At 44.6% G+C, this 26257-nt stretch overlaps 1 protein-coding gene across 7 annotated transcripts in view; it reads left to right on the plus strand.

Annotated features, from left to right (window-relative positions):
* SYCP2L (synaptonemal complex protein 2 like) overlaps window positions 1-25831 on the plus strand; it is a 73722-nt gene extending 47891 nt beyond the window's left edge. For 2 of the 7 annotated variants that reach the window (XM_021100176.1, XM_021100174.1), the window contains exons 21-32: window positions 361-508; window positions 1012-1061; window positions 3617-3722; window positions 4807-4880; window positions 5045-5114; window positions 12575-12676; window positions 13945-14024; window positions 15331-15422; window positions 15896-15995; window positions 16101-16159; window positions 18921-18981; window positions 25564-25831. In XM_021100176.1, coding sequence (XP_020955835.1) covers window positions 361-508; window positions 1012-1061; window positions 3617-3722; window positions 4807-4880; window positions 5045-5114; window positions 12575-12676; window positions 13945-14024; window positions 15331-15422; window positions 15896-15995; window positions 16101-16159; window positions 18921-18945 — 906 coding nt within the window. In that variant the 3' untranslated portion in view covers window positions 18946-18981; window positions 25564-25831. Of the gene's footprint in view, window positions 1-360; window positions 509-1011; window positions 1062-3616; window positions 3723-4806; window positions 4881-5044; window positions 5115-7317; window positions 7809-12574; window positions 12677-13944; window positions 14078-15330; window positions 15423-15895; window positions 16050-16100; window positions 16160-18920; window positions 18982-19113; window positions 19229-24786; window positions 24966-25563 lie in introns of those variants that run through there. The other 5 variants (XR_002346296.1, XM_021100175.1, XR_002346297.1 and 2 more) reach the window with 5 other exon arrangements.

Raw genomic sequence — 26257 nt, forward strand, 5'->3', positions numbered from 1 at the left:
GTGTCTTGGCAAAGTTATTTTTATAGTTTCTTTTGTTGTTCAGATTAGTATTTTGAAGTTAGTGTTGGTACACTAATCCGGTGCATCCGCTTTCGGACAGGTACCTGCCCTCTCTTCAGTTACAAACACTGGATTAGAGAGGGGTTTCTCATCTTTTACAGCAGCAGCTTGGTTGAGAATTCAGGAAATCATCCTTTTCTCCCTTCTCCTTCTTCTGTGCCCTCTTATTACGTAAGAGAGCCTAGTCGCCTCGAAGAAGGGGTTGCTTCTTTTTTGTCTTTGTAGTCATGTATTTAATTGTATATAAATAGCACTGATGCCCTTTCAATCGTTCTCACGTACCACCTGTGTTTGTCCTAGTTTAAGTATAGGAAACACCTCTTCTCCGAGAGTAATCAAGACTCGAGTACCAGCAGCAGTGAACTCTCTTGGACCAGTAACCAAAAAAGGAAAGCCCTGAAGTCGTATCCTAGCAGAAAAAAGACAAGAACAAGAAGTAGCGTCCGATGTAAGTCTGCTTTTGTGTTTTCTTTCCAGAGTCGCTGTTCAAATACGTGGGCAGGTGATACTGGAAAAGGAAAAATGTACATCCGGGAAGCAGTACGAAAGAATATGGAATTGACTAATAATTGATAAGCATGAGCTATGGATAAATGGAGTCAGGAGTTCAGATAAGAGGAAGCTGGCCCAAGCTGGAATCATCAGGAAAAATGTCAGGGAAGAGATGGGTGGCACTTCGGAGAATCCTTGGGAAGGGGATAGGATTCGAAGAGGTGTGGAAAAGGAGGGGCGTTCTAATGAGTGCTGGACAGACAGGAACAGCACTGGGGACAGGCTCTGGAGCAGAGACTTCATGCTGAGTGGGGAGGAATAGAGTTGGAGAATTAGAAAGCGGTCTTAAGAGCTAGGCAGTGCAGCAAGCCGGGGGAAGTGGGCATTGCTTCCGGGATGTATTTTTGTACTTGTCATAAGTAAACCTATCCATTGTACTCTTATTCCCTTCGGTTTCAGTCGTGTCACTTCTCCCTCCCAGTAGTGGCAGCGACCTTGAAAAAGACCAAGTAAGTAAAATTAATTTGGGCTTGTGTGTGGCCTTAGGGCATACGCTTAACATAAATTGATCTGTTTAAGGTTAAAATACCTTTGTTTCTTTTCTTTTCTTCTTCTTCTTCTTCTTCTTTTTTTTTTTTTTTTGCTTTTTACGGCCACACCCTCAGGATATAGAAGTTCCCAGGCTAGGAGTCAAATCAGAGCTGCAGTTACCAGCCTACACCACAGCCACAGCAATATGGGATCCAAGCTGTGTCTGTGACCTACACCACAGCTCACAGCAATGCTAAATCCTTAACCTACTGAGTGAGGTCTGGGATCGAACCCACGTCCTCATGGATTCTAGTGGAGATCCTTAACCACTGAGCCATGAAGGGAACTCCAAACTACCTTTGTTTCTTAAAAACAACCAACCAACCAAAAAGCTCCTTTTTGGAATATGAGAACAACAAACCAGTGGTTTACTAGTATGTAAATCACTTTCAATAGAAACCTCAAGACTTCTAACGTTTAGTGTGAACCTTGGGTAAAGATTTAGGATCTTTTCTCATGGGTTTCAAATTTGTTGAAAGGTATTTATTATGAACAGTGTTTGGAATCTGGGCTACTCTGATTTCCTGCAGATGTCTGCTTTTTAATGTTTTTTTCCTTTTTTGGCTGCCCCTGGGGCATATGGATTTCCTGGGCCAGGCTGTGGCAATGCAGGATCCTTAACCCACTGTGCTGGGCTGGGGGTCAAACCTGTGTCCCAGTGCTCCCAAGACAGCACCGATACTGTTGCGCCATAGCGGGAAATCCTGTCTGCTCCTTTGAACTTATATTTTAAAATAAAATTTTTGGTTTAATTCTTCCCTTAGTTTTCAGTTTGTGACATGTTACTCCCAAAGATTTCAATAATTTAAATATCTAAATCTTAGCAAGCGATCAAAGTGCCTCCAGGCTTGTATAAAGATTGAATAAACCCCGAAAGTTTCTTAATTCCCTTCAGCTATCCTTGTCTTTTTCTTTTTTAAATTTTAATTAAAACATTTTTTTTCTTTTTATGGCCGCACCTGTGGCAGGTGGAAATTCCCAGGCTAGGGGTCGAATCAGAGCTGCAGCTGCCGGCCTACACCACACCCACAGCCACACTGGATCCAAGCCACATCTGTGACCTATGCCATAGCTTGAGGCAACTCCGGATTCTTAACCCACTGAGCGAGGCCAGGGATCAAACCTACATGCCCACAGACACCATGTTGGGTTCTTAACCTCCTGAGCCACAGTGGGAACTCCAGTTATCCTTGTTTTAAAGCCAAGTAGTTGAGAACACGGATACAGGTGTCCTCTAGACCAATTCAAAGTTTTATTTATCACACTTGTAGCTGAATTACCTCTCTCAGCATTTGGCTTTTGTTCTTTGTCTTTTAAAAAATATATATTTTGTATATAATATACAACATAATATGTAACTATATAATAATTATATATTTGATACACACACTACAGAGTATAGTATAGCCCCGTGTTTAAGAATTTTCTGACGTCAGCTGCTGGGATTCTGAGGGCATCAACAGCCCCCTCTTGCCTACACAGAAATATGAGGTGGTTAGTGCTTTAATCGTAGCTTGTTTCTGCCCCCCCGCCCCCGCCTCTTCCAGCAGCCTGGAAGGTTCTGTAATGACAGGTAATTTATAGCTTAAACGTGTGAGCCAGAGTAGGTACCTAAATATTTGTTGCATCGTTCATCCTAAAGTAGGGAGTTGGTTAGAAATAAGCCAAAAGAATGGTTTTTAGCAATCTCAGTTTTAAAAAATAGATCCCAAGGAAACACCAAAGCTTTGAGGGTCCATCTTAAGGACGCAACTGTCGACAAGAAGACTATGCTGATTTTCAGTGAGAGCACTGCTGACTTTGTACAGAGTTGGTATCTAAAACTCCCTTCTCTGTGCTGGAGTTTAAGAAAATAATTTAGAACAGGGGGTTGGCAAACTTTTTCTGTAAAGGGCCAGGTGGTAAATATTTTAGTTTTGGGGGGCAGATAGTTTCTGTGGCAGCTATTCAACTCTGTCATTGTAGCATGGAAACAGCCATGGACAGTACTCGAATGAGTGTGTTGTGTTCCAATAAAACTTGATTTACAAGAAGAGGCCATGAGCTGTAGTATGCGGACTCCTGATCCAGGGCAGTGGTTCTCAGACTTTAGTGATCATCAGATGTCTGGATGATCACTGGGTCCTGTTCCCAGAATTTTTCATTGAATATGTTGTAGGTGGGGCTTGAGAATTTGCATTTCCCTCAAGTTCTCAGGTGTTGCTAAGGCTGTGGTTTGGACCACGCTTTGAGGACTTTGATTTAGAGTCATCTTCGAATTAGAGTTAGCAATTGATACATGACCCAAGGTATTTCCAACCTTGGGAGCTTATGGTCTGTTTATTTTCACATGGGGCATAGCCAATACTTACATTTTTTACAAGTGTATCGGAAATGTCTTGGAATGTTTTGATAACTTCTTTTGAGTGGTTGTAGGTGTTAACACTTTTTAAAAAGTACTGTATTTTAAGCTAAAATTCTACCCCCATTACAGAAAGATACCTCCAGGCAAAATAGTACCACACCTCCAAAAATTTCTGGAACAAAATTTCAGAATAGTTCTGCCTTTTTAACTCCTGAAGATTCTGCCCAGAAGACAGGTATGCTATTTTCTGTTGATTTACACAGAAAAAATTATATTTGGGGAAAGGTGATTTGACAGAGCAAAACATGTTTCTTTTAATATCTGTTGAGGAAAGTGTGAACATATGATTGATTGGTCCTCTTGTAAGGTCCTCAGTAGCCAAAGATAAAGGATGTTGTGCGTTGATTTTAACATTTGAGATCGGCTTGTTTGTGCATAAGACTTACTGGTACTCTTCCTCTTTTAAAATAGCAAGAACACTCAAATGATAATCACTTGCAGGGGTGCATAAACTTTTTCAGTAAAGGAACAGACAGTAATTTTTTTTTTTTGGACTTTTTGACCCCTACAGTTTCTTATAACTATTGAACTCTGCATTCGCAACCCCACATCAGCCACAGACACGGTGTAAACCAATGGGCGTGGCTGTGTCTCTATAAAACTATTTATAAACCATAGTGACAGCCTGGATTTGGCCTGAGGGGCAAGAGTTTGCCAACCCTTGACTTAAAAGGTTTTTCTCAACCCCTGCTGTAGTTTATTAAAACAATTCACATCTTTTAAATTTGTAAAAGGAGGGATTTTGCTTTGTTCACCTTTATTATTCTATAGTTTAGATCCTTGGCAGCCCCATAATGGCATTTATCAAGCACATGACTGCCAGCCTTTGGCTTGGAAGCCACTGGTAGAAAAGTAGGGAAAGGAAAATATGAGAGGGAAATACAGCATTTGAGAGTAAGAGGAATAAGGGGGTGGATCTAAGAGGAGGAAAGAGAAGGACCACAACGCTCAGGTGACAGAATCCTTGCCATGTATTTGGGGCCAGATCAGAAACGATTAAAGCTGCTGACTTAGTGGAGGTAACTGGCTATTCACTTGATCTACAGACCTATAAACCTAATACCCATGCATGCCCTGAAATACACGAAGTATTTTTTGGTTTTCGGGTTTGCTGTTCTTTTGTGTTTTTGAGAACCGTGTCCCTTTTGGGGGGTGGGGGAGGTTGCCATTTAATTGATATCGATAGTTAAATGTTACTGTCTCAGTTACTTCTTAGTGTGTTGATTCCTTTAAAACTATTCACTCTCTCTAATACTCAGAACTTCAAAGTCCCCACCCACTGAGCAATCTCTCTTCCTTGGAGCCCTCAGATCTTGAAGAAAACGTCTCTAAGGTACTACTTAATGCTGGGTTATTCATCTGGTTTTCCAGAATTAGTATTATAGTTGCTTACTATACTGACTTATTCCTTCTTTAGGGATCATGTAGCACCATGTGTCTCTTACTTTGACATAAATACATGTATTTGTAACTTTTTTTTTTTTTTTTTTTTTTAAGACGGTGGCCCAAGAGTCATTGATAAAAAGTACCAGCTTCAAACATAAACTGCAAAACTTGGAAGACAGAGGTGAGAGAATTCTAAACTTTTTGCAGAATAAAGCAAACTTAATCTGATTTTGGCAGGCTAGGCTGTTATTCAGATCGAGGCAGATACAATCACTGTACAGAGTGGTGCTTGCCAGGCCTTGGAGAGAACAGTGTGATCTGCTCACCAGCTCCAAAAGTGCATGAAGGTCAAGGTGAGGAGCAAGGGTTTTACTAAGCATGAGAAGCACATAGCCTGGGACCTGAGTCCCATCCACCAACACACCTCCCGTTCTGACCCCACAGAAGGTATTGAAGTCTCTTACTGTTACAGTGTTGTCTCTTTCTCGTTCGGATGTGTTAGTGCTTGCTTAAAATATGTGGGTGCTCTGATACGGAGTCCATATATATTTACTGTTGTTACCCTCTCTTGAGGAATTGACCCCTTTACCATTATGTGATGACTTTCTTCGTCTCTTGTTACATTTTTCGACTTAGTGTATTTTGTCCGATATAGGCATAGCTATTCCTGCTTTCTTTTGGTTTCTGCTTGCATGGGGTTATATCTTTTTCCATTCTTTGATTTTGAGCCTATGTGCATCTTTAAAGCCCACGTGAGTCTCCTTTAGCTGGCATACAGTTGGGTCTTGTTTTTATATCCATTTAGCCGCTCTGTGCCGTTTATTTGGAGAATTGAATCCATTTACGTTTAAAGTAATCATTGATTTGTAAGGACTTACTAGGGCCTTTGTATGAATTGTTTCCTGGCTGTTTTGTAGTGCCTTTTCATTTCTTCCTCTCTTACTGTTTGCCTTTGTAGTTGATGATTTTCTATAGTAGCATGCTTTGATTACCTTTTCTTTTTCTTTCTTTCCTTTTTTTTTTTTTTTGGTCATTTTTGGGTGTCCCTCAGCATATGGAGCTCCCAAGCCAGGGATTGGAGCCCCAGTCATGACTTAAGCCACAGATGTTGGCAACACCAGATCCCTAACCCACTGTGCCAGGCCAGGGATTGCACCTGCATCCCAGTGGCTCCCACGATGCTGCTGATGCCATTGCGCCACTGCAGGAGCTCTTGATTAACTTTTCTTTATCTTTTATATGTCAACTATAGATTTTTGCTTTGCGGTTACCATGAGGCTTACACGAACCATTGTAAAGGTATAGTTTTTTGGGGGAGTCAGTTGCTGTATAATTATTGTGAGTTTTTTGGGGGTATTATGTTTCCTTGAGTTTTCATGATCCTTGAAGTTTTGCATTGCTGTCTACAAATTTGAAGAAGCAGTCACTTCCTTTAGTCTTTACTGACTGGCTTTAGGGGAGAAATACCCTTTGCCTGCGAGGGATTCTGAAGCTTTCTCAGACCTTTTCCATGGATGTGCCTCCACTATGTTTCTTTTCTTTCTGTGGGGGGACCTCTGAAGATGGCATGCTTTCTTAGGACTCTGCACAGCCAGGCCAGGTGTCGATAGCCTTCTGTTGCTTTCCCTGGGTCAGTGGTGAATATTCAAACTTGTGTGTTCTTACTCCCAATCCTGCTGAGTAGAGTAGGTTATCTATAAATGCTCATAGTCCATGCCCCGGGTGTGTGTGCACAATGAGCCTGCCACAGGATGAGACTGAGTCTGGGTGAGGCATATGGATGGTTTACAGTGGGCCAGTTGGGGGGGATCCATAGAGGAGGCATCCCCTGCAGCTCATTGGTAGCCTTCCTAATGGAGTCCATGAGGCAGTTAGTAGGATCTGCATCCCTTTGAAGTCCTCTGAGAACCCCGGATGCTCTTCTCTCAGCCCCTCCCTACCCCCCAGTCCTGTGGTGAACCTCAGTGTTCCGGAAGGGGCCAGAAAGAAAGGGTCTTCCTGGGCAGGGTCCCATGTTACTGGGGAAATTGAGTGCTCCCCCAAACCCTCTCACCTTCCCCTGTGGGCACAATAAATCATGGGGTAAGAAGGTTTCTCTTGGCCCTGAGCCGTGCTGCCTTGAGCAAGTGGTGATGCGGGTCAAGTGAAACTGTTCTTGTTTCCCTCTTCAATGCCTCAACTCTTGGATTTGTTTTTTCCACTAAGAGTGTGCTAGAACTTCCCCCACTGGACTCCCAGACTTCCACAAAAGCCCCCGTGTCAGGAGGTGATGTTCAAAATCAGTGTCCTCTGGGGGAGGGCAGTAGAAAGCCCCTCATCTGCCATTTTGCGCATCAGCTGGTATTTTAATGCTGACCCTCAAACTGGTTGTGTTGTGTTCCCAGAACCGTGAGCAAACAGGATGATTCCTCAAGATTTTGCATTTTGCCCTCATGTACCTTATGGAAGAAGCCCCCGCAATGGAGAGAGAGCCAGGGGATGACTTCTTTGGTCGACTCAGTGCTGTGAAGGCCTAGTTTGGTGCCTGGCATATTGAAGCATTCAGTAAATATTTGCCAAAGGACCAGAATGAGAAACTTAGAAAATGCTATCATTTAGTGAGGAAGCTCTACATAATTCCACATTTGAATCATCATTTGTATGTGCTCACAAATAAGTAGTTATTATTCATTGATTTACTGATGTAAAAATGTATTGATCCAGACAAAACCCAGTCAATGGTCCCCATTAGACAGACATGCAACAATAAATTTGTCTTTAATTTGTCATAGTCTCAGCAGAGTACACATGGATAGAAAAAAACAAAGGAATTGGCACTGAGAAAGTGCCTCTAGAGGCAGGATGTTTTAGTAAAGACTGTTCTTTTCCCAGTGAAGGCTGTTGGTCTTTATTTTTTCAGGCCACAGGGTGTCACTTCAGAATAAGATTTGTTGTAATGCCTGAACTTGGGAGAACTTGGCTATTAACCAGAGGGTTGGTTCTGCGTAGCGCTAAAAATTGTTTTCTCAGACGTATGCGTAAATAAATGCAAGATGGACACCAAATTAGTCGCTACAACCTGTGCCCAATAGGCGACCCCCAAATTAGTTAAGTGCCTCAGTTTGCAAACATCTTCAGTTTTCATGGACACTGTGTGTGTTCAAACGCAAGAGTGCACTCCTAGCAGCCGCCAACAGTTAGCTCTCATGTGAGATGGTTGATCACCCATGGTGTGTTTACTGCTTGTGTAAACCGTGTACATAGTTTTTAACCCCTTTGTGAGCATGTCCAAAAGTCCTGGTTCAAAGAGGCATGCAGTTACCATGGAAACAAAGCCAAGTCAGCTGCATCACTCAGAACCTGCAGCTTTTAACAAGTGCACTGGTTTCTCTGGAGGAGCGTGTTCTCTCTGGAGAGTCATTCCTTTGTTTCAGAGAAAGTGCTGTACACAGCAGACCCTGCAAAAGTGTTTTTTTTTTTTTTTTCTATGCCAAATTATTTCCGTGTCCCTGAAGTTGTCTACCTGGCAATCCTGTTTACTAAGTTTACAAAATCCAAGGGGCTATCAAGGTTATTCACACAGTGTTGCTGGAGTCCCCTCTTCACTGAAAGTCACTATTGTCTGTGCCAGCAGAGGCCCTGCTTTTCCGCAGGTGGGGCATGAACATGAGAAATCGAAATTCAAGGCCATGCTTTGGGCTGTTGCTACAAATACGCTGCCTGAAGAGAAGGAAAAAAAAATCCACAAGGGTTAGAACAGGCAGCAAGGAACGAAATGTAGAGAAACATAATGGTTGTTCATTGGTGTCTAGTTGGGGCTAGCTGGAATCCTTTCTTTTTTTTCTTTTTTCTTTTTAGGGCCACACCTGTGGCATATGGAAGTTACCAGGCTAGTAGTCAAATCAGAGCTGCAGCTATATGCCTATGCCACAGCCGTAGCAACATAGGGTCCAAGCCGCATCTGCAACCTATACTGCAGCTTGTGGCAAGGCTGGATGCTTAACCCACTGAGCGAGGCTAGGGATGGAACCTGCATCCTCATGGACACTCGTCAGGTTCTTAACCCACTGAGCCACAGCAGGAACTCCAATAGAATCCTTTCTAAGTGGTTTCTTTGGATCCTCACTCGGGTCTAGACAGCATGTGAGAATCCAGCAGGAGTGCTATTTGTTTTGAGATGAGGAACGTGTAGTGCCTGGATGCTTTCTTTGATTTTTTTTTTTTAAATTATTTAGCCTTGCAGCAGTGCCACTCTCTAGAAAATATTCACCCTGTCCTTTTCAAACAAATGAACACACCTAAATCTAAGGGCAGTGAGAAGAAAAAGGCAGTGGCCCCTCTCAAAGTGGAGAGTGTTTATGTTTTTATTTTATTTTTTTAATTGCAGAGGCTGGCTGTGGGCTTTTTCTTTTCCAAGCTCAGAGTGAGAATGTGATCTCTAGTGAAGGTTTCAGTTGATGAAAGTTCTGTTACAGCAAACCAGCTAAGGTGTCCTGCGAAGGTCATTATTCATGTATGATCATTTTATTTATGAATCTGCTATTACTTAGTTTTTGAATGCTTTTGATCGTCCTCAAATAGGCATTTATCTCCCTTGTTTTACCTCTCCTGTTGGGTGATTTCCCTTTTTTCCTTTAGTTGAAAATAATCTAAGTTGACATTTAAACTTGTTATTCATGTTTCTTAAAAATGTATCTTCTAGTTTGCCACAGCGCACGAACTGTTTTAACCTTGACCGTTCTCTGTTTTGTATTACTTCAGCAGCAAAATTCATTTTCTTTCCCTTTTGTCATCTTGATGCTTATGGCTGGTACTTCCTGCTTCGGTGCTATTTCTAAAACTTAGTAACTTTACAAGTCCTCCCAAAAGGTAGTTTCAGCAGAGCTTAAAATGCTAAATTTTATGAACTTCAATTTATTATTTAGGTAGTAGGTATTTGGGTCTTGAATGTTTTCGATATTCCTGTCTCTCTACCCTCCCTGCTAGTATAAGATAATTAGAATAAAGTCTTATTTTACTAAGATCCTTTTACTGGTAATTTAATTTTTTAAGTAAAATGTAGTTGATTGACAATGTCGTGCCAATTCCTGCTGTAGGGCAAACTGACCCGGGTGTGTGTGGGTGTGTGGGTGTGTGTGTGTTCCCTTTCTTATATTATCTTCCATCAGGGTCTATCCCAGGAGACTGGGTGTACTTCCCTGTGCTGTACAGTAGGACCTCCTTGCTTATACTAAGATCCTTTTTGAAAGATAGAAGATCGCTCTTTGTAGACTCTTGGATATTCTGCAGCATTTGTTCATTTATCCGTTCAGTGAATGTTCACTGAATGTCCGCTGTGCACCAGGTTCTTATCTACGTGTTAGATATTCCAGTGAACAAAAGAGACAGCATGCCTGCCCTCATGGGACCTTACCTTCAAGTAGGGGAGACATAACACACAAGAAAAGTGAAATACATAGCATGTTGTGGTAAAGGCTAAGAAAAAAAGTAAGCAGGGAAGGGGATTTAAGAGTTGGGGCGTTGGCTGAATTTTTAGTTTGTGTGGCCAGAGGAAAGCCTGGCGTAGACCGGTGGGGAAGGATGCACGTTGAAGCAGCAGCAGTGCAAAGGCCCTGAGGTCTGTGTGTGCTTGGGGGAGGGAGCAAGGGCCTGGAAGGAGACCAAGGAGGGCCTCAGAGTACAGGAGAAGCTTGCCTTTCGCGTCTTCACCCCCTGTCCATCATAATGCCCTCTCCTGCACATAGTAATACTCAAATATTCACTGAGCAAATTCCTGAAATTACATCCCAGAACTTTCAGGGGGATATCTATAGGGACTTGCTGGATGTGGGAGGAGAGGGGGACGAGCAGATGGCTTCCCAGCTGAGGGTGTTGTGGGGTGGGGAAGACAGAGTGGTTTGGATGGGGTGGAATGGGTGAGAGTGGGGTTCGAGAGGGAGATGTTGGGTAGATGGTTAGAAACCCAAGTTTGCTGTTTGAAGAGCTCGAGCAAGAGAGAGATTAGGGAGGTGACAGTTGAAGGATGGGACAGATCAGATCCCCCAGGGAACTGGCCTTGTTCGGAGTCACGGTGTGAAGATGCAGAAGAGCTGTGAGGTCCTTGTACAGGCGGGACCTCGGGCCTTGATGATGGGAGGGAAGAGGATGATAAAAAGCAGGAGTCACATCCGGTGCTAGTGATCTATTGACAGTGATAAGAGGCCATGATAGGAAAGCAGGTGCAGGTGGGGTGAGGACATGTTTGGGGTGAAACTGAACATCAGAATAGAAAATATCTGTACCTCTTACCCCCCTTCCTACCCCTCTACTGCCTCCCCCCGCCCCCGTCCCCCAGTAACCACTAGTTTGTTCTCTGTATCTGTGAATCTATAAGAGGTACAAACTATGAGGTATAAAATATTGTACAACACAGGGATATAGCCAATATTTTTTTATTATTTTTCATCTTTGTTGGGCTGCACCTGTGGCATATGGAAGTTCCCAGGCTAGGGGCCGAATTGGAGCTGCAGCTGCTGGCCTGCACTACAGCCACAGCAATGCAGGATCGAGCTGTGTCTTCCACCTACACCACAGCTCACGGGAATGCCGGATCCTTAACCCACTGAACGAGGCTAGAGATTGAACCTGTATCCTCATGGATATGAGTTGGGTTCGTGACCTGCTGAGCCACAACCGGAACTCCTAGCCAATATTTTATAACAAAGACAAATGGAGTATAACCTTTTAAAACTGTGAATCACTGTATTGCATAAGTTATTGTATTTTTTATTTTATTTTTATTTTTGCTTTTTAGGGCCACACTTGCGGCATATGGAGGTTCCCAGGCTAGGGGTCGAATCAGAGCTACAGCTGCAGACCTACACCACAGCCACAGCAACGCAGGATCCAAGCTGCGTCTGCGACCTACACCACAGCTCATGGCCACGCCGGATCCTTAACCCACTGAGCGAGGCCAGGAATCGAACTCGCAACCTCATGGTTCCTAGTTGGATTCGTTTCCTATGCGCCACGATGAGGACTCCATATTGTACAAGTTATTGTACACAACCAGTAGATTGTCTAAGTTATTGTTATAACGTACATAACATTGTACAGCAACTGTATTTAAATTAAAAAAAAGCAAATATTTAGTTAATGCCGAATTGAAAAGAGAATTGTATTTAATTTTCATCAGCAGAGGTTCTCAGAATCACTTGAGCTGGTGAGGGGCCAGGATGCCCTCATTCATGCGTCGGTCCTCAGGTCAGGGCTGATGCTCCAGTGTCACCAGCAGGTGGCGCCATCTGCAGGGTGCTCCCATGAGCCTCCAAGAGCCGGTGAGCCTGGAGACCTGGCCACCTCACCCTTCAGCTGGAGCTGGGCAAGTGTTTTTGATGCCAGCCATCACTGCTTTGCATTTGAGTCAGCCTGTATCCTGCTCAGCAGCGTGATCCTCAGTGCTACCGAGCCTCATGCCTGCTCCCGAGGGCCTCTTTCAGGCGTCACTAAACTGGGTGCTTTGATAACTTTGTTCTTAGTCAATGGGCCGAGTGATAAGCAATTAGTAACAAGCAGGGAACGCGATTCACCTGCTGCTCATCGGGGCTGGATATGAAGGGACGAAAAGATAAGTTGGGAACCAAAGATAATGTGTGGTTGTTAATGCGCTGTGGTTGCCTTCAGACAGAGCAGGTGGCCGTGCTGCTCAGTGGAAACAGTCAAGGCGGGAAGAAGGTGACAGTCCAGGATCCCTTTCCTCAGTGTCAGAAGAAGCAGGCCTGGCAGGTAACAGTGTGCGCCCAGACAGCCGGTCACACGAGAAAGTGACAAGGGACAAATGTGGGAGCACTCACTCTCCCCATGTGGATTACAAGGCTGTTCCAGTGTTAAGATCACAGTAGCTGCAGAACCAAGAACCAAGCACTCAGAGACAAATAAATTGTCACACAAATTGTAGACAAAAGCAAGCCCTCTCTCCTTCCAGTGTTTTGATGTCTGCCTCTTCACGCTTGGTGGCGATTTTCGGGGCCTAGGTATTCTTAAACCTTGGAGGTCTCTGCTTTCGTTGATGGTTATTAGCAAAACTTTTGTGCTGGAAATAGCCACACTCCATACAGGTCAAGGGGAATGGTCTGACATGTGGGGTTGGCCTTCTGGATGAGTGGCAGTGCTGTATGTTGAAACAAAAGGCTCCAGGAAGGCAAATTCAGAAGTCCCAAGCTACGAGGGGCGGTGGTTGAGACCCAGGATGCCAGGGTTTCAGTCCGGAAGCTGTCGATGGGAGCGCGCACCAGATATGTGCTCTCGTTCCATGTGGACAAGAAGCGCCTACTTCACTTGGATTTTGTGAGGATTCCACGAGCTAATCCACAGGAATCCCTTAGAACAGGGCCAGAGCCCTCAGAAAAGTTCTGGGCCCCAGAAACCGTTATGCCAGCCTTGCCCTTAGAAACCCCCTACCCACCGCATCCTCCTTAAAACCTCTTACAGGGGTTCCCGTCGTGGCTCAGCGGTAACAAGTCCGACGAGTATCCATGAGGATGTGGGTTTGATCCCTGGCCTCATTCAGTGGGTTATGGATCTGGCATTGCTGTGAGCTGTGATGTAGGTTGCAGACGTGGCTCGGATCCTGTGTTTTGCTGTGGCTGTGGTGTAGGCCGGCAGCTGCAGCTCCGATTCGACCCCTAGCCTGGGAACTTCCCTATGCCGTGGTTGTGGCCCTGAAGAGACAAAAACAAAAAACCTCTTCGGGGCACCTCAGCCTGCTTCTTAGACAAACTATGGGTTGCTCTGATTGAAAGTGCTGGGAGAGCTTGGGTGAGATGAGCACTAGCCTGAGTGTGAGTTTGGATGTGAAGCAGCACGAAGCATCCCCTGATGCTGGCCTGGTGGGTCGTGGCCAGAGGCAGCCAGTGGATGATACCTGTGCTTCCAAATGCCTGTCCACCCTCTGGGCAGGTAGAGGGCTGAGCATCCCCACCTGGGCCCTTGGTTAGTTTTTTTTAACGTCCTGTTCTTGTGTTCAGAAGGCGTTTCTACTTCATCCCTAATAGTTATGCCAGAGAACCCAGAAGGTTCTATGATGATTGCAACTTTTGAAAACTTCACTCAAGAACTCAGAAGAAAATTCGAGGTAACGGTCCACTAAGAGTGAGCAGCTGGCTCATGGGGCGTTTAAAGCATCAGGTTTGTAGTCATCCGTAGCATTGTTATCTTTCTGCGTGAAGATGTCCCGAGTCCTTGGGGAGGTATGTTGGTCTTAGCTGTGGTCACTGTGCCTTTGTGAGTTGGGGTTTCTATTTATAAGACAGCTATTCCATGTCCGTTTGCTACTGTGGGACCAGGCAGACCTACGCGGAACGCAGACTCGTGGTCTGGTTTTGTTGATTTCATGCTCAGAAAACTGGACAATGAGGAAGCAAGGATTTGGTCCCAGTGACAGACAAGGAAGAGGGGGCCAGGTGGGGGGGACCATGTGGATGAGAGAGGGGTCGGACCAAGACAGAGGCGGGCTGTGGGCGAGTGGTCGGCTGGGTGGTGGCACTGCACATACAGGCTGTCACAAAGCCTTGTCTGCAAGATAAACTTTGGAACCATTTCTGTCCCCTCCAGTTTGTCCTACTGTTTATAAATCCCTCGAGTTATTTGTTAGCACATGGGAGAAAGGTCTCTTACCCTAACAGATACTCATTTCACTAATGTGGAAGGTCTTCAAAGTCTGTCTTTCTGCAATACCAATGTAATCTTAATTTATAGTGGAAATTTGGTCATGATATTCAATATGCTTGTTAGTAGCATGAATGTATACATGGGTCATACATGGAGTGTGTGGTGTCTTTTTTTTTAAGTATAGTTGATTGACAACGTTGTGCCAATTTCTGCTGTACAGCAAAATGAGCCAGGCGTATATACATTCTCTTTCTTATATTTTCTTCCGTCATTGTCCATAAGAGACTGGATATACAGTTCCTGTGCTACAGAGTAAGACGTCACTGCTTATCCATTCTAAATGCAGTAGTTTGCATCTACTAACCCCAAATTCCCAGCATGACATCTTACTATGGTTCTTTAGCGATAATGTTTGCTCTTAATAGTAAGAACTGGCAGCATTTTTTTTTTCTTTTTTAAGGGCCGCACCTGCAGCATAAGGAGGTTCCCGAGCAAGGGGTTGAATTGGAGCTGCAGCTGCCAGCCTACACCACAGCCATAGCAACGCAGGATCCGAGCCACATCTGCTACTTACACAGTAGCTCACGGCCATCCCGGATCCTTAACCCACTGAGTGAGGCCCGGGATCAAATGCACATCCTCATGGATTCTTAATCTGCTGAGCCACAACGGGAACTCCATAGAAGCATCTTTTTAATGCAAAGACTGCACCCAAATTCTCTAGCTATTTCTAACCCAGATGTACTAATGTTGTTATCGTTATGGTTTAGCTTAGGTACAGAAGGAGCCTACTTTATTCCAAAAATGCAAAGCAAGCACCCGATTGCCTAATGAAACTCTTAAACCAGATACGTCAGCGCAGGTAAGTGTTGGGTTTTTCAAAACGAGTAAATGGAAGTGTGATCCCTCGCAAACATTTCCAAGGGGAAAGAGGAGAAGGGAGACGCATATTCTTAGGAAACATCTAGAGAAGAATATGAAGTCCTTGCAATAAGAAGATTCAGTGCAAGAGTCCCCGTTGTGGCTCAGTGGGTTAGGAACCCAATTAGCATCCATGAGAATGCAGGTTCCATCACTGGCCTCGCTCAGTGGGTTAAGGATCGGTGTTGCCATGAGCTGTGGTGTAGGTTGCAGACGCGGCTCGGATCCTGAGTTGCTGTGGCTCTGGTGCAGGCTGGCAGCTGTAGCTCCGATTCATCTCCTGACCTGGGAACCTCCATATGCTTCAGGTGTGGTCCTAAAAAGCAACAGGGGAAAAAAAAAAAGATTAGGTGGGAGAGTCTTGTGTCACATCCAGGCAGTACTGATACAATGTGTTGCTTTTGTATTTATCAGACTGAAGAAACTAGAACAGTTTCGCAGCTTCGTTCTTCAAGAGGCGAGCAATCTTGAGAAGGATATTCAGGGTCTGTGGCGCCTGGAGGAGGATGTTCTGGCAAGTTCTTTGTGTTTGGAACACTCTCCATGACCTAAGAGGATCTCTTCCAAGGTGGGGTAACTGCCAACCCCTTAAACCAACCAAGCTTTTGTTTAATTTTAGGAATTTTGGGGAAAACAGTCTGATGATCTGAAATCATTCTGTGATCTGCAACTGCTGAGGTACTTTTTTTTTTTTTAAAACAAGGACTCTTTCTCGAAGTCGCTTAGTTGAAGTATGAGATGTTTGGCTAAAGCATGAGTGGTTGATATTGGCAAAAGCTTACGGAAGGAGCTAGGGTTAAGGATGCTAGCTGCATCTTTTCTAACCAACTACTCTGTAGGACTCCCTAGGTATAGCACATGGCTTAGGATGTCATACAGGAAGATAGGTTTTTATTTATTTATTGTTTTTAGGGCCGCACCCCGTGGCACATGGAAATTCCCAGGCTAGGGGTCGAATCTGAGCTGTAGCTGCCAGCCTACGCCACGCCGGATCCTTAACCCACTGAATGGGGCCAGGGATTGAACCTGTGTCCTCACAGATACTAGTTGGATTTGTTACCACTGAGCCACAGTGTGAATTACAGAAAGATACATTTTGAAAAGCATAAACAGATCATACACATGTCACTGTTTTTGATACAGATTGTTTTCTTTTTAAGCAACATTTTAAAAATTAGATTTTGAGAAAAATATTGAGGTGTCTGAGTGAACAGTTGGGTTTCAGTTAAACTGAATTGTATTCTTGCTAGAATGTATGTTCTATACTTTACACATGTATATATTTAAAACATAAATACGTATTCTTTAAAACAGCACATGGATTTATCTTGCTACACATTCCTCTCACTGTGATGAGTCAGTTGCCTTCTGAGGCTGCTCCTTCTAACTGAATGGAATATTGTTCCCTTTCTAGAGTGTAGGGTCCAGGGGAATTGAGCATGGAGCCCCTCACTCCAATACTTGTACCCTGGGAGACGTTCTAGTGTTTTCTTCCTGCTTGGATCAAAAGGGATCCCTGGGAGCTCCCACTGTGTCTCAGCAGGTTACAAACCCCACTCGTATCCATGAGGATGCAGGTGCGATCCCTGGCCTTGCTCAGTGGGTCAAGGATCCGGTGTTGGCGTGAGCTGTGGCGTAGGTTGCAGACCTGGCTCAGATCCCATATGGCTGTGGCTGTGGCTGGCAGCTGCAACTCCCATTCAACCCCTAGCCTGGAACCTTCTCTGTGCTCTGAGTGGAGCCCTAAAAAGCAAAAAATTTTAAAAAAATGTAGGGGGAAGGAGGAGCTTGGACTGGGAGTTTGGGGTTAATACATGCAAACTGTTGTGTTTGGTGTGGATGACAATGAGATCCTGCTGTAGTGCACAGGGAACTATGTCCAGTCACTGGTGATGGGACATGACGGAGGATAATGTGAGAAAAAGGGAATGACTGGGTCACTTTGCTGGACAGTTGAAATTGACAGAACACTGTAACTCAACTATAATGGAAAAAATAAAAATCATAAAATTGAAAAACGTGAAAAAAATGAAAATAACAGAAGCACATCTTTACATATTGATAGAAATAACGGATTTTTGTGATAAAGCGTCAGACTGTTCCAAACCAGACATGTGAGCCGAGTAGCATTGTTTTATGTTTTTGCAGATCTCTTTAATGTCTGAATTAACAGGAGACTTTAATTCAATCCGTTGTGACACCACACATGACACAGCCTCTGGAAAACTCCACTGTACTTTTTTGGGAGAGTAAGAATGAAAAAAAAAAAAAAAAAAAAAGCAAATAATGGCTTAGACCTAGTAACATTACAACCCAAATCATTTTGACCTCACTGAACCTTTGCAAACAGAGTTTCCTTAGGGGGTCCCAAAGGCTCAGACTTTGAGAACAGCTGCTAGAAAGCAACATTAGCGTAAGCGTTAGAGACGCTTACAGCCCCTCATCTTCTGAAACCTGGAGAATTCGCTTGCGTTACTAAATCGAGATTTGCAGGCAACTGTCTGGTCGGTTCACGCAGATTATGTTGTAGGCTATTTAGTCACTCTTTGCATCCATCGCCCCTTGATAACAGGCCTCTGGGTGAAATTAGAATACCTCAAAGAACAAAAATTGCTTTTAAGTATACATCCCTCTGCATTTTGAATTTGCTGGCCTCTCTTCTGAACAGCTGTGGAAACCACCCTGCAGCTTGCTCACCGGAGGACGAGATGAGGCCCTTGGCTCCCACGGAGTGTTTCCTTGTACCAGGCTCTGGCTCAGAGCCCACAGGATTTAATGGTTAACTAGCCTGGCTGAGATGACACAGGGACCCAGTGTCTGTCCTTTTGTCGTGTCTGAACATGAGGATGGCTTGACATAGTTTTCTAGCGATTGAAAAGGACTCCCTTGGACTAGATGGTTTCAGCCTGGAGCACGGTGCTTCTGATTACAGAGATCCAGTGCTCTGATGGGCGGTCATGAAATACCCCTGCCTGTGTTGCGGGCTAGTGGCGGTGACAGAGACAGGGCATTGAAAAAGAATCAGGAGTTCCCGTCGTGGCGCAGTGGTTAATGAATCCGACTAGGAACCATGAGGTTGCAGGTTCAACTCCTGGCCTCGCTCAGTGGGTTAAGGATCCGGCATGGCCATGAGCTGTGGTGTAGGTCGCAGGCGCGGCTCGGATCCCGTGTTGCTGTGGCTCTGGCGTAGGCTGGTGGCTACAGCTCCGATTCGACCCCTAGCCTGGGAACCTCCATATGCCGGGGGAGCGGCCCTAGAAATGGCAAAAAGACAAATATATATATAAATCTCTTTTGATGTCTGGGATTGGCTTATGTAATCTTCTCAGCGGACATTCAGTAATGTAGCAAACTATGAAATAACTTTATGGTGTGTGTGTGTATTCTTGTTTTTAAATTGCCTGATGTGAATATAATGAGGTGGCTCGATTTCTTCTAGGCTCAATCCAGTTCAGCCTTCGTGAAGAAAGCCGAAGCTGCCTCTGATGTTGCATCCTGGGGTGAGTATTAGGTTTGCTCCGTTCAGTCAATGCGAATTGAAGGGGGATACAAACCCTAAAAGATACTCTATTCCTTGTCCATATTACATCTCTTCCATCAAGCTGCTTCTTTCACGTTCTCTCCCCTCCTAGGCGTTATCCTTTTGGCTCTGGATCCTTCTTGCCTTCAGTAGATCTGTACATTGAATACTGGCTCCGCATCAAACTCTGCTGAACAGGGAGATAACAGGTCATACACACAGGCATGTTCCCCCTCCCTCTAAAAATAAATTCCTTGAAGGAAGTCAGAAAAAAGACAAGTAACCAAATAAAATAATTGCAGGTGCACTATGGGCTTTGAGGGTACTAAGAAGGCGATTTGCCCGAGAGCAATGGTGTGAAGCATCAGACGGGAGAGTCATTAAAAGGTCTCTTGGAGGAAGAGGTCTCAAGAGTAGGAAGGAACTAGACTTGGGAAGAGTTCCAAGCAACAGGATTGGGCTGGGGGGACCTCTGACATCCCTGCAGAAGCAAGCGCTGGTGTACGGGGGATGGTTACTGGAAATTGGGAGCATGGCTAGTTCTCAGAGACCATGAGGAAGAGCTTGAGTTTTACACTAAGGGTGAAGGAAATATGGGTGGGTTTGGCCAAAGCATTGGGGGTGAGGGTACTATCATTTCATTTCTATTTTAAGAACATCTTTTAGCTACTGTGTTGAGGGTTTGACGGGGAGAGTGAAGAATAGAAGAGGAAATCAGGACTGGAGGCCTTTGGAGATGGTGAGGAATTAATAAACCACTGACAGGAGTTCCCATCATGGTGCAGAGGAAATGAATCTGACTAGGAACCATGAGGTTGCGGGTTCGATCCCTGGCCTCACTCAGTGGGTGAAGGATCTGGCATTGCCATGAGCTATGGTGTAGATTGCAGATGCAGCTCAGATCTGGCATTGCCAGGGCTGTGGCGAAGGCTGGTGGCTCTAGCTCCCATTCGACTCCTAACCTGGGAACCTCCATATGCCACAGGTGCGGCCCTAAACAGACAAAAAAAAAAAAAAAAAAAAAATCATTGAGAGATGGAAGCAGTAGGTAAAGGAAGGAGAATTAGGGGTGAGTCCTAGGTTTCTGTCTCTAGCAAGTAGAGGGATGATGCTGCCAGTTAGACAGCAAAGACCTGGTGTGGGAGGGAAAGTTAACGTTTTAACTTTTGGTTTTCTCCCCACATCCAAGTTTTGCTGAGAACCTGGAATAATGGGCAGTTTTTCAGAAAAACACAATTTAACAACACAGACTCCTAAATGGATGTGAAAACACAGGCAAATACTGATGGAAGGACTAGAGGAGGTAGTTAAAGAACCACCCCTCGAACGTGTCTGTGGTCCAGATTGCATCACTGAGGAGGTATGCTGGTCCTTTAAAGAAGGATGACTTGAGTGTCGTTGAAACTATTCCAGCAGGTAGGAGGATAAAAACTCCCAAATTCTTTTTATGAATCTTGCATCATAAGACCAAGACAACAAAAACTGTGCAGAGAGAGACCCATGGAACAGTCACATTTAAAATCACAGGCAGGGAGTTCCTGTTGGGGCTCAGCAGGTTAAGAACCTGACACTGTGTCTTTGCGGATGCAGGTTCAATCCGTGGGCTTGCTGAGTGGGTTAAGGATGCAGTGTGGCCACGAGCTGTGGTGTAGGTCACAGATGCAGCTTGGATCTAACGTGGCTGTGGTGTAGGCTGGCAGCTGCATCTCCCTAGAGTCAACCCTTAGCCTGGGAACTGCCACAAGTGCAGATTTCAAAAAAAGTCACAGGCGGTACCCTCAGAAGTCAGCCACATTTTAATTAAAAGAAGGAGGCAAGGAGATGTTTTCTTCGGAGACCGAGGATATTGGGGAGATTGTTGCCAAGAGACTACGTTGTGGGGGCCAGAGAGGAAGAGCTGGGGGTGGGGAGGGGACAGATGGGGGCAGAGGAGAGGAACAGCTAACGTCAGGTGAGAATGGATGATGATGTGGGGGATGACAGCTCTCTTGGGCAGTTGCTGAGGCGAAGGATTTGAAGCCAGATGAGAGATTTGTCAGGGAGAGTGTTTTTTTCTGTTTGTTTTTTTTTTTTTGCCTTTTTGCCATTTCTTGGGCCGCTCCCGCAGCATATGGAGGTTCCCAGGCTAGGGGTCGAATCAGAGCTGTAGCCACTGGCCTACGCCAGAGCCACAGCCACGCCAGGTCCGAGCCGCGTCTGCGACCTACACCACAGCTCACGGCAACGCCGGATCCTTAACCCACTGAGCAAGGGCAGGGACCGAACCCGCAACCTCATGGTTCCTAGTCGGATTCGTTAACCACTGCGCCACGACGGGAACTCCCTGTCAGGGAGAGCGTTTATAGAATTTTCACCGTGAACCCGGGGGCTTCCGCTGGATGGGCGGGCAGCTGGAGGGGCTCCCACTCCCAGAGCTTGCGGGCTGGGTCCCGAGAGCCGCAGAGGAGGTAAACATGGCCTCTGCAGGCAGCCACCAGCCCTTCTGTTCTTGGAAACGATCACTTTAAGAACAACAACCCTCCCACCCAGCTGGATTCTTTGAATACTGTTTTGTTCATTCCTGCAGCATTTAACAATGGGGCTTTTTACACAGATAGCAACTTTGAGATTTTCTTCAAGCTTAGAGGTTCCCTAAGTAGACCATATCCAAATACTTTTTAATAAGAATGCAATGCCATTGCCGAAGAGAATGGAGTATTCAGTTTTTGAAAACATCGGAGTTACTGTCGTGGCTCAGTGGTTAACGTACCCGACTAGCATCCATAAGGATGAGGGTCCAATCCCTGGCCTTGCTCAGTGGGTTAAGGATCCGGTGTTGCCATGAGCTGTGGTGTAGGTCACAGATGAGGCTCGGATCCCACGTTGCTGTGGCTCTGGCGTAGGCCGGTGGCAACAGCTCCGATTAGACCCCTAGCCTGGGAACCTCCATATGCCGCGGGAGCGGCCCACAAAACAGCAAAAAAGAAAGAAAGAAAACGCATGCTTTGTTTAATGTTATTTGAGAGTAAATGAAGTGGCTGGTTTCTTAGAAACATCTTCAGTGTCCAAAGTTGTGCTTTGAGGTTTTTGACTCAGCCGTTCCACTTCCAGGAAATTAAAGATGAATTTGCACCTCCCAAAGAGAGGTACAATGATACAAACATCTCTGGTAGTGAGAGATGGAAGATGATGAAATGCCCAGCTAGTGTTTGGTTAAATAGATTGATACATTCATATGATAGACCAGGTTGCCATCAAAAAAATGACTTCGATTATATTGACTTGAAAGATGTTTAACAGTAAAAAGCTTGTTGCAAAGCAGCATCTGTAACATGATCCCATTTGTTTTTAATATGAGATGAGGGCGTGTATGTTCATATGTTTCTTCACGCCGTGAACCATGGACTCTTTTTAGATCCTGGGGTCTAAAAACACCCAAGAGGTCTTCGACCACATAGGACATTCTTATAGGAAAGACAGATGGTAAATAAACAGGTAAAAGTGCATGAGAGCGGTCAAGGCTAAGATGAGACAAGTAAAGGTGTGATGAGAAGAGAGACTGATGGTATGGAAGGTAGGCCGTCAAGTCAGACCTTCCTAAGGAAGTGACATTAAAATTAAACTTGAAGGGTGAGATGGAGCCACAGGGGGGAGAGCAGGGAAATGTTTTCCATTTCAGAGCAAACAGACAATACATCTGAGGCTCCAAGCAGCTCAGTTTGTTCTAGGAATTCAGTGAAGCTGCAGTAGTACCTGATGAGGTTAGAAGGCAGGTGTGTGGTGCTGGCGGTCACCTAGGGCCCAAAGGACCTTGGATTTTTTTTTTTTTTAATTATTATAGTTGACATACAGTATTCTGTCACTTTCTGCTGCACAGCAAAGCAACCCAGCCAAACATCCATATACATTCTCTTTCTCCCATTATGCTCCGTCACAGGGCATCAGATAGAGTTCCCAGGGCTATACAGCAGAATCTCATGGCTTATCCATTCCACATGCAGTCGTTTGCATCTGCTAACCCCAAACCCCAGTCCCTCCCACTCCTTCTTGGCAACCACTAGTCTGTTCTCCAAGTCCATGAGTTTGTTGCTTTTCTGTAGATAGGTTCATCTGAGGACAGTGGGTTTTCTAATTGCAGTGAAAGGGGTCAGAGTAGAGGGCTGTTCCCAAGGGCAGGTATGTGCTGGGTGGGGAATCAGATGGTGGGAGCAGTGGAGCTGGAGCTGGAAGGGTTGCTGAGGGGTTCACTGTGGCAGGTGGGGAAATGGCAGGACAACTTCCAGGCAACTGGGGGAATTTGGTGCAGATCTGGAAAGGCCCAGTTGTATTGGCGAGAGGAGGAGGACGTGCCTAGATATGGAAAGTGTGATTTGGGATGTCCATTTGATGTGTGATTTCAGCATCTGAGTGGAATTGGCAAGTAGGTAACTGGATATTCAAGACTGAAAGTCATGGCAGAGGGGCTGAGCACTGGATGAGTTGATTTAGGGACCAGTTATAGAGAGAAGTTGTTCCAGGACAAAATTCTCGGGCTGTTCCAATGTGTTGAAGGAGTTAGGTGAGGGAGATGAAGCCAGAAGAAGAGGGTGAGAAGGACTTGTCCAAGGAGCAGGTGCTGTTAGGATGAAAGCGAGTCATACATGCATACGTAGTAAGAAGTCTAGAGTCTAGAAGATTTTCACCAAAATGTCAACTGTGGTTATTTCTGTGTGGTGACATTTTAAGTGAATTTACTTTCTATCTTAGGCTGTTCCATACTTGCAGAATTTAGTGTAAGATATAAATAACTTTGGTATAATAAATTCAAACAGCATCACATTTATAAAGTAAAAGGAAGCTTCTGTTTCCTCTCCCTAACCCTCCCTCTTCTCTATGATCCAGAGAGAACTGTCTCCTTACTATTTAGTATATATTCTTCTAGATATTTTTCTATGTTTATATAAAAATAGGTACTGTGTACGAGATCTTCCTAAGTATGTATATTTCAAGTAACATAAATGATACACTAAATATTGCGCATATTGTTCTTTGTTCTCTTGGCAATAGAAGTAGGATTCTGTTCCAAGTCAATCATAAGAGTCTGCTTGGAGTTCCCTGGTGGTTCAGTGGGTTAAGGATCTGGCATTGTCACTGCTGTGGCTCAGATTCGATCCCTGGCTCGGGAACTTCCACATGCCATGGGCATGAGCAAAAAAAAGGAGGGGAGGGATCTGCTTATTTTTAAAATAACTGCAAAATATCATGAACTAGGATAGTCAGTATTTTAAATTATTATACAAACAAATCTGTGGTGAATATCCTTATACCTATATCTCAAATGACTTTCACTATCAGGAAAACAGTAACTAAAATAACAAATCTCTGAGTCAAAATTGTACTAAAAGAGGATATGGATAAAAGACTAATTGGGCTAAAAATAATTAGACTTCCCAACCCTAGTGGGCAGTTGGATCAAATGCGAATTAAGCTTATACGTTATAATCAGTCACATGTAACAGAAATCAGACTCCAGCAGCTAAGCCAAGTGGGGTTTTACTTTAACCCTGAAAGAAGCAGCCCAGGGAAGTTTGCCCAGGGCTGGTGCAGCAGCTTTACGTGGTCATTAGGGACCCAGGTTCTTTTAGCCTCCTCTTCTGCCATCCTTCATCTGGCTTTGGGCTTCATAGCCACAGAATGGCAGCTCAACCTCCAAGTGTGTCTTCTATTCTCCAGGCAGGCAGAAGGGGATGGGTGAAGGATTTGGTTTAAAAAAAGAAAAAAGTATGCCAGTAGAATCTATTCTCCTCTTCCCCCCTTTTTAAATTAGGGAAACAGTTTTCATGGAAGCCAAACCAATAGACATCTGTCTCCATCTTATTGGCCAGAACTGAGTCGAGCGAACCTCTCCAGTGACAAGGAAATCTGGGGTGGCAAGAATCTAACTGAGCTCTCCTGCAAAGTAGGCTTCTGTTAATAAGGAAGAAGGGGAGGCGAGATGTTGGCTAGGTAACCAGCATTGTCTGTTACGCCAGCGTTAAATTATAGGTGCTAAACCCGGGAAAAACATGGGGCGATAAATCACGCAGGTGCTTGTGTCTGCCACTCTTCTCAGCCAGCCTGTGCCCTTGTGTTTTCATTTACGGTGGGAGAATCTGTCCGTCAGGTGAGGTCAGCTCCTACCTACCTCTCGTGAGCATCCAGCTGGGCTCGGTGACAGTCTGGTTATTAACAACATGCATTTTTCATCCAAAGTGTCCTCGAAAGCTAGCCCAGCTGCTTTATCTGGTCCTCTGCCCAAGAAAATAGCTGCCTTTTCTCCAACAACAGAGGAAGTAACGACCCAGTGCACTGGATTTTTGCACAATGGCACGTGTATCCTCAAAGCAGTGTGTGTTTGAGAGATTGAGAGTGACTTTGATTTTGACCCAGGGCAGCCCCTCCACCTCCACCCCCCACGGACCTTAGATCCCAGATGCAACTTCACTGAATATCTGCGTTAGGGATGGAGCAGATGAAAGGAATGACACTCAAACGTTCTAAGGGATCAGACGGGGGGATGGTTCAGGCTCCACTAACTACTGCTCTCTTGTTCCCTTTCCACCAGCCTGAGCCACAGGAAGGAGATAAAGCTGTCTCTGGCCAAGTGGTGACAGATGCTCTGGGGTCGTTCACTCCAAATGGAATTCCTGAGATCTGACAAGCTGAACTAGACTATACTATGTTGGTCATTTGTCTATTTTGTTTACAAAGGTTAACCTTTTGTATTAAAATTTGGTCAGAAAATAGGAAGTTCAGGATGTTTAGTGACTTGGAGTGATGTTGCTTTTTGTTTGCTTAAATGCTTTTCAAAAGTAAAAGTGACTTTTATCTGAGAAGTGTCTGCAAGTTATTTGGGGGCGGGGAAACCTTAGCATCTGTATACATACTGCTTAGTGTTTTTCTTGAAAAATGTAATTTGTCCTGAAAAAAGCTCAGGTGGAAATAAATGGTGGTGTATTTTGAAATATTTCATTTGGTTTGCAGATGTTCTAGTTTTTCTAGCACTTTCACAAAACGACAAGCTTTAACAGGAGAGACAGGAATCTTTGCTAATTACTAAATGCTCTACTCAAATCTGAGCACATGAAGATGCATATACGGTCAAGTGAATTTATTTTAGAAAAAGAAAACGTACCTGCATTAAGACCACCTGCAAAGTAACTCTGCTCATGATTGGATAAGTACCATTAAAGACTTTAGACCAAAAGCCAGTTTATACCTTATGTAATTCCATAAGTTATGTAATTTAGCTGAAATAG

This window comes from Sus scrofa, chromosome 7, assembly GCF_000003025.6.
Source record: "Sus scrofa isolate TJ Tabasco breed Duroc chromosome 7, Sscrofa11.1, whole genome shotgun sequence".
Taxonomy (NCBI): Eukaryota; Metazoa; Chordata; class Mammalia; order Artiodactyla; family Suidae; genus Sus; species Sus scrofa.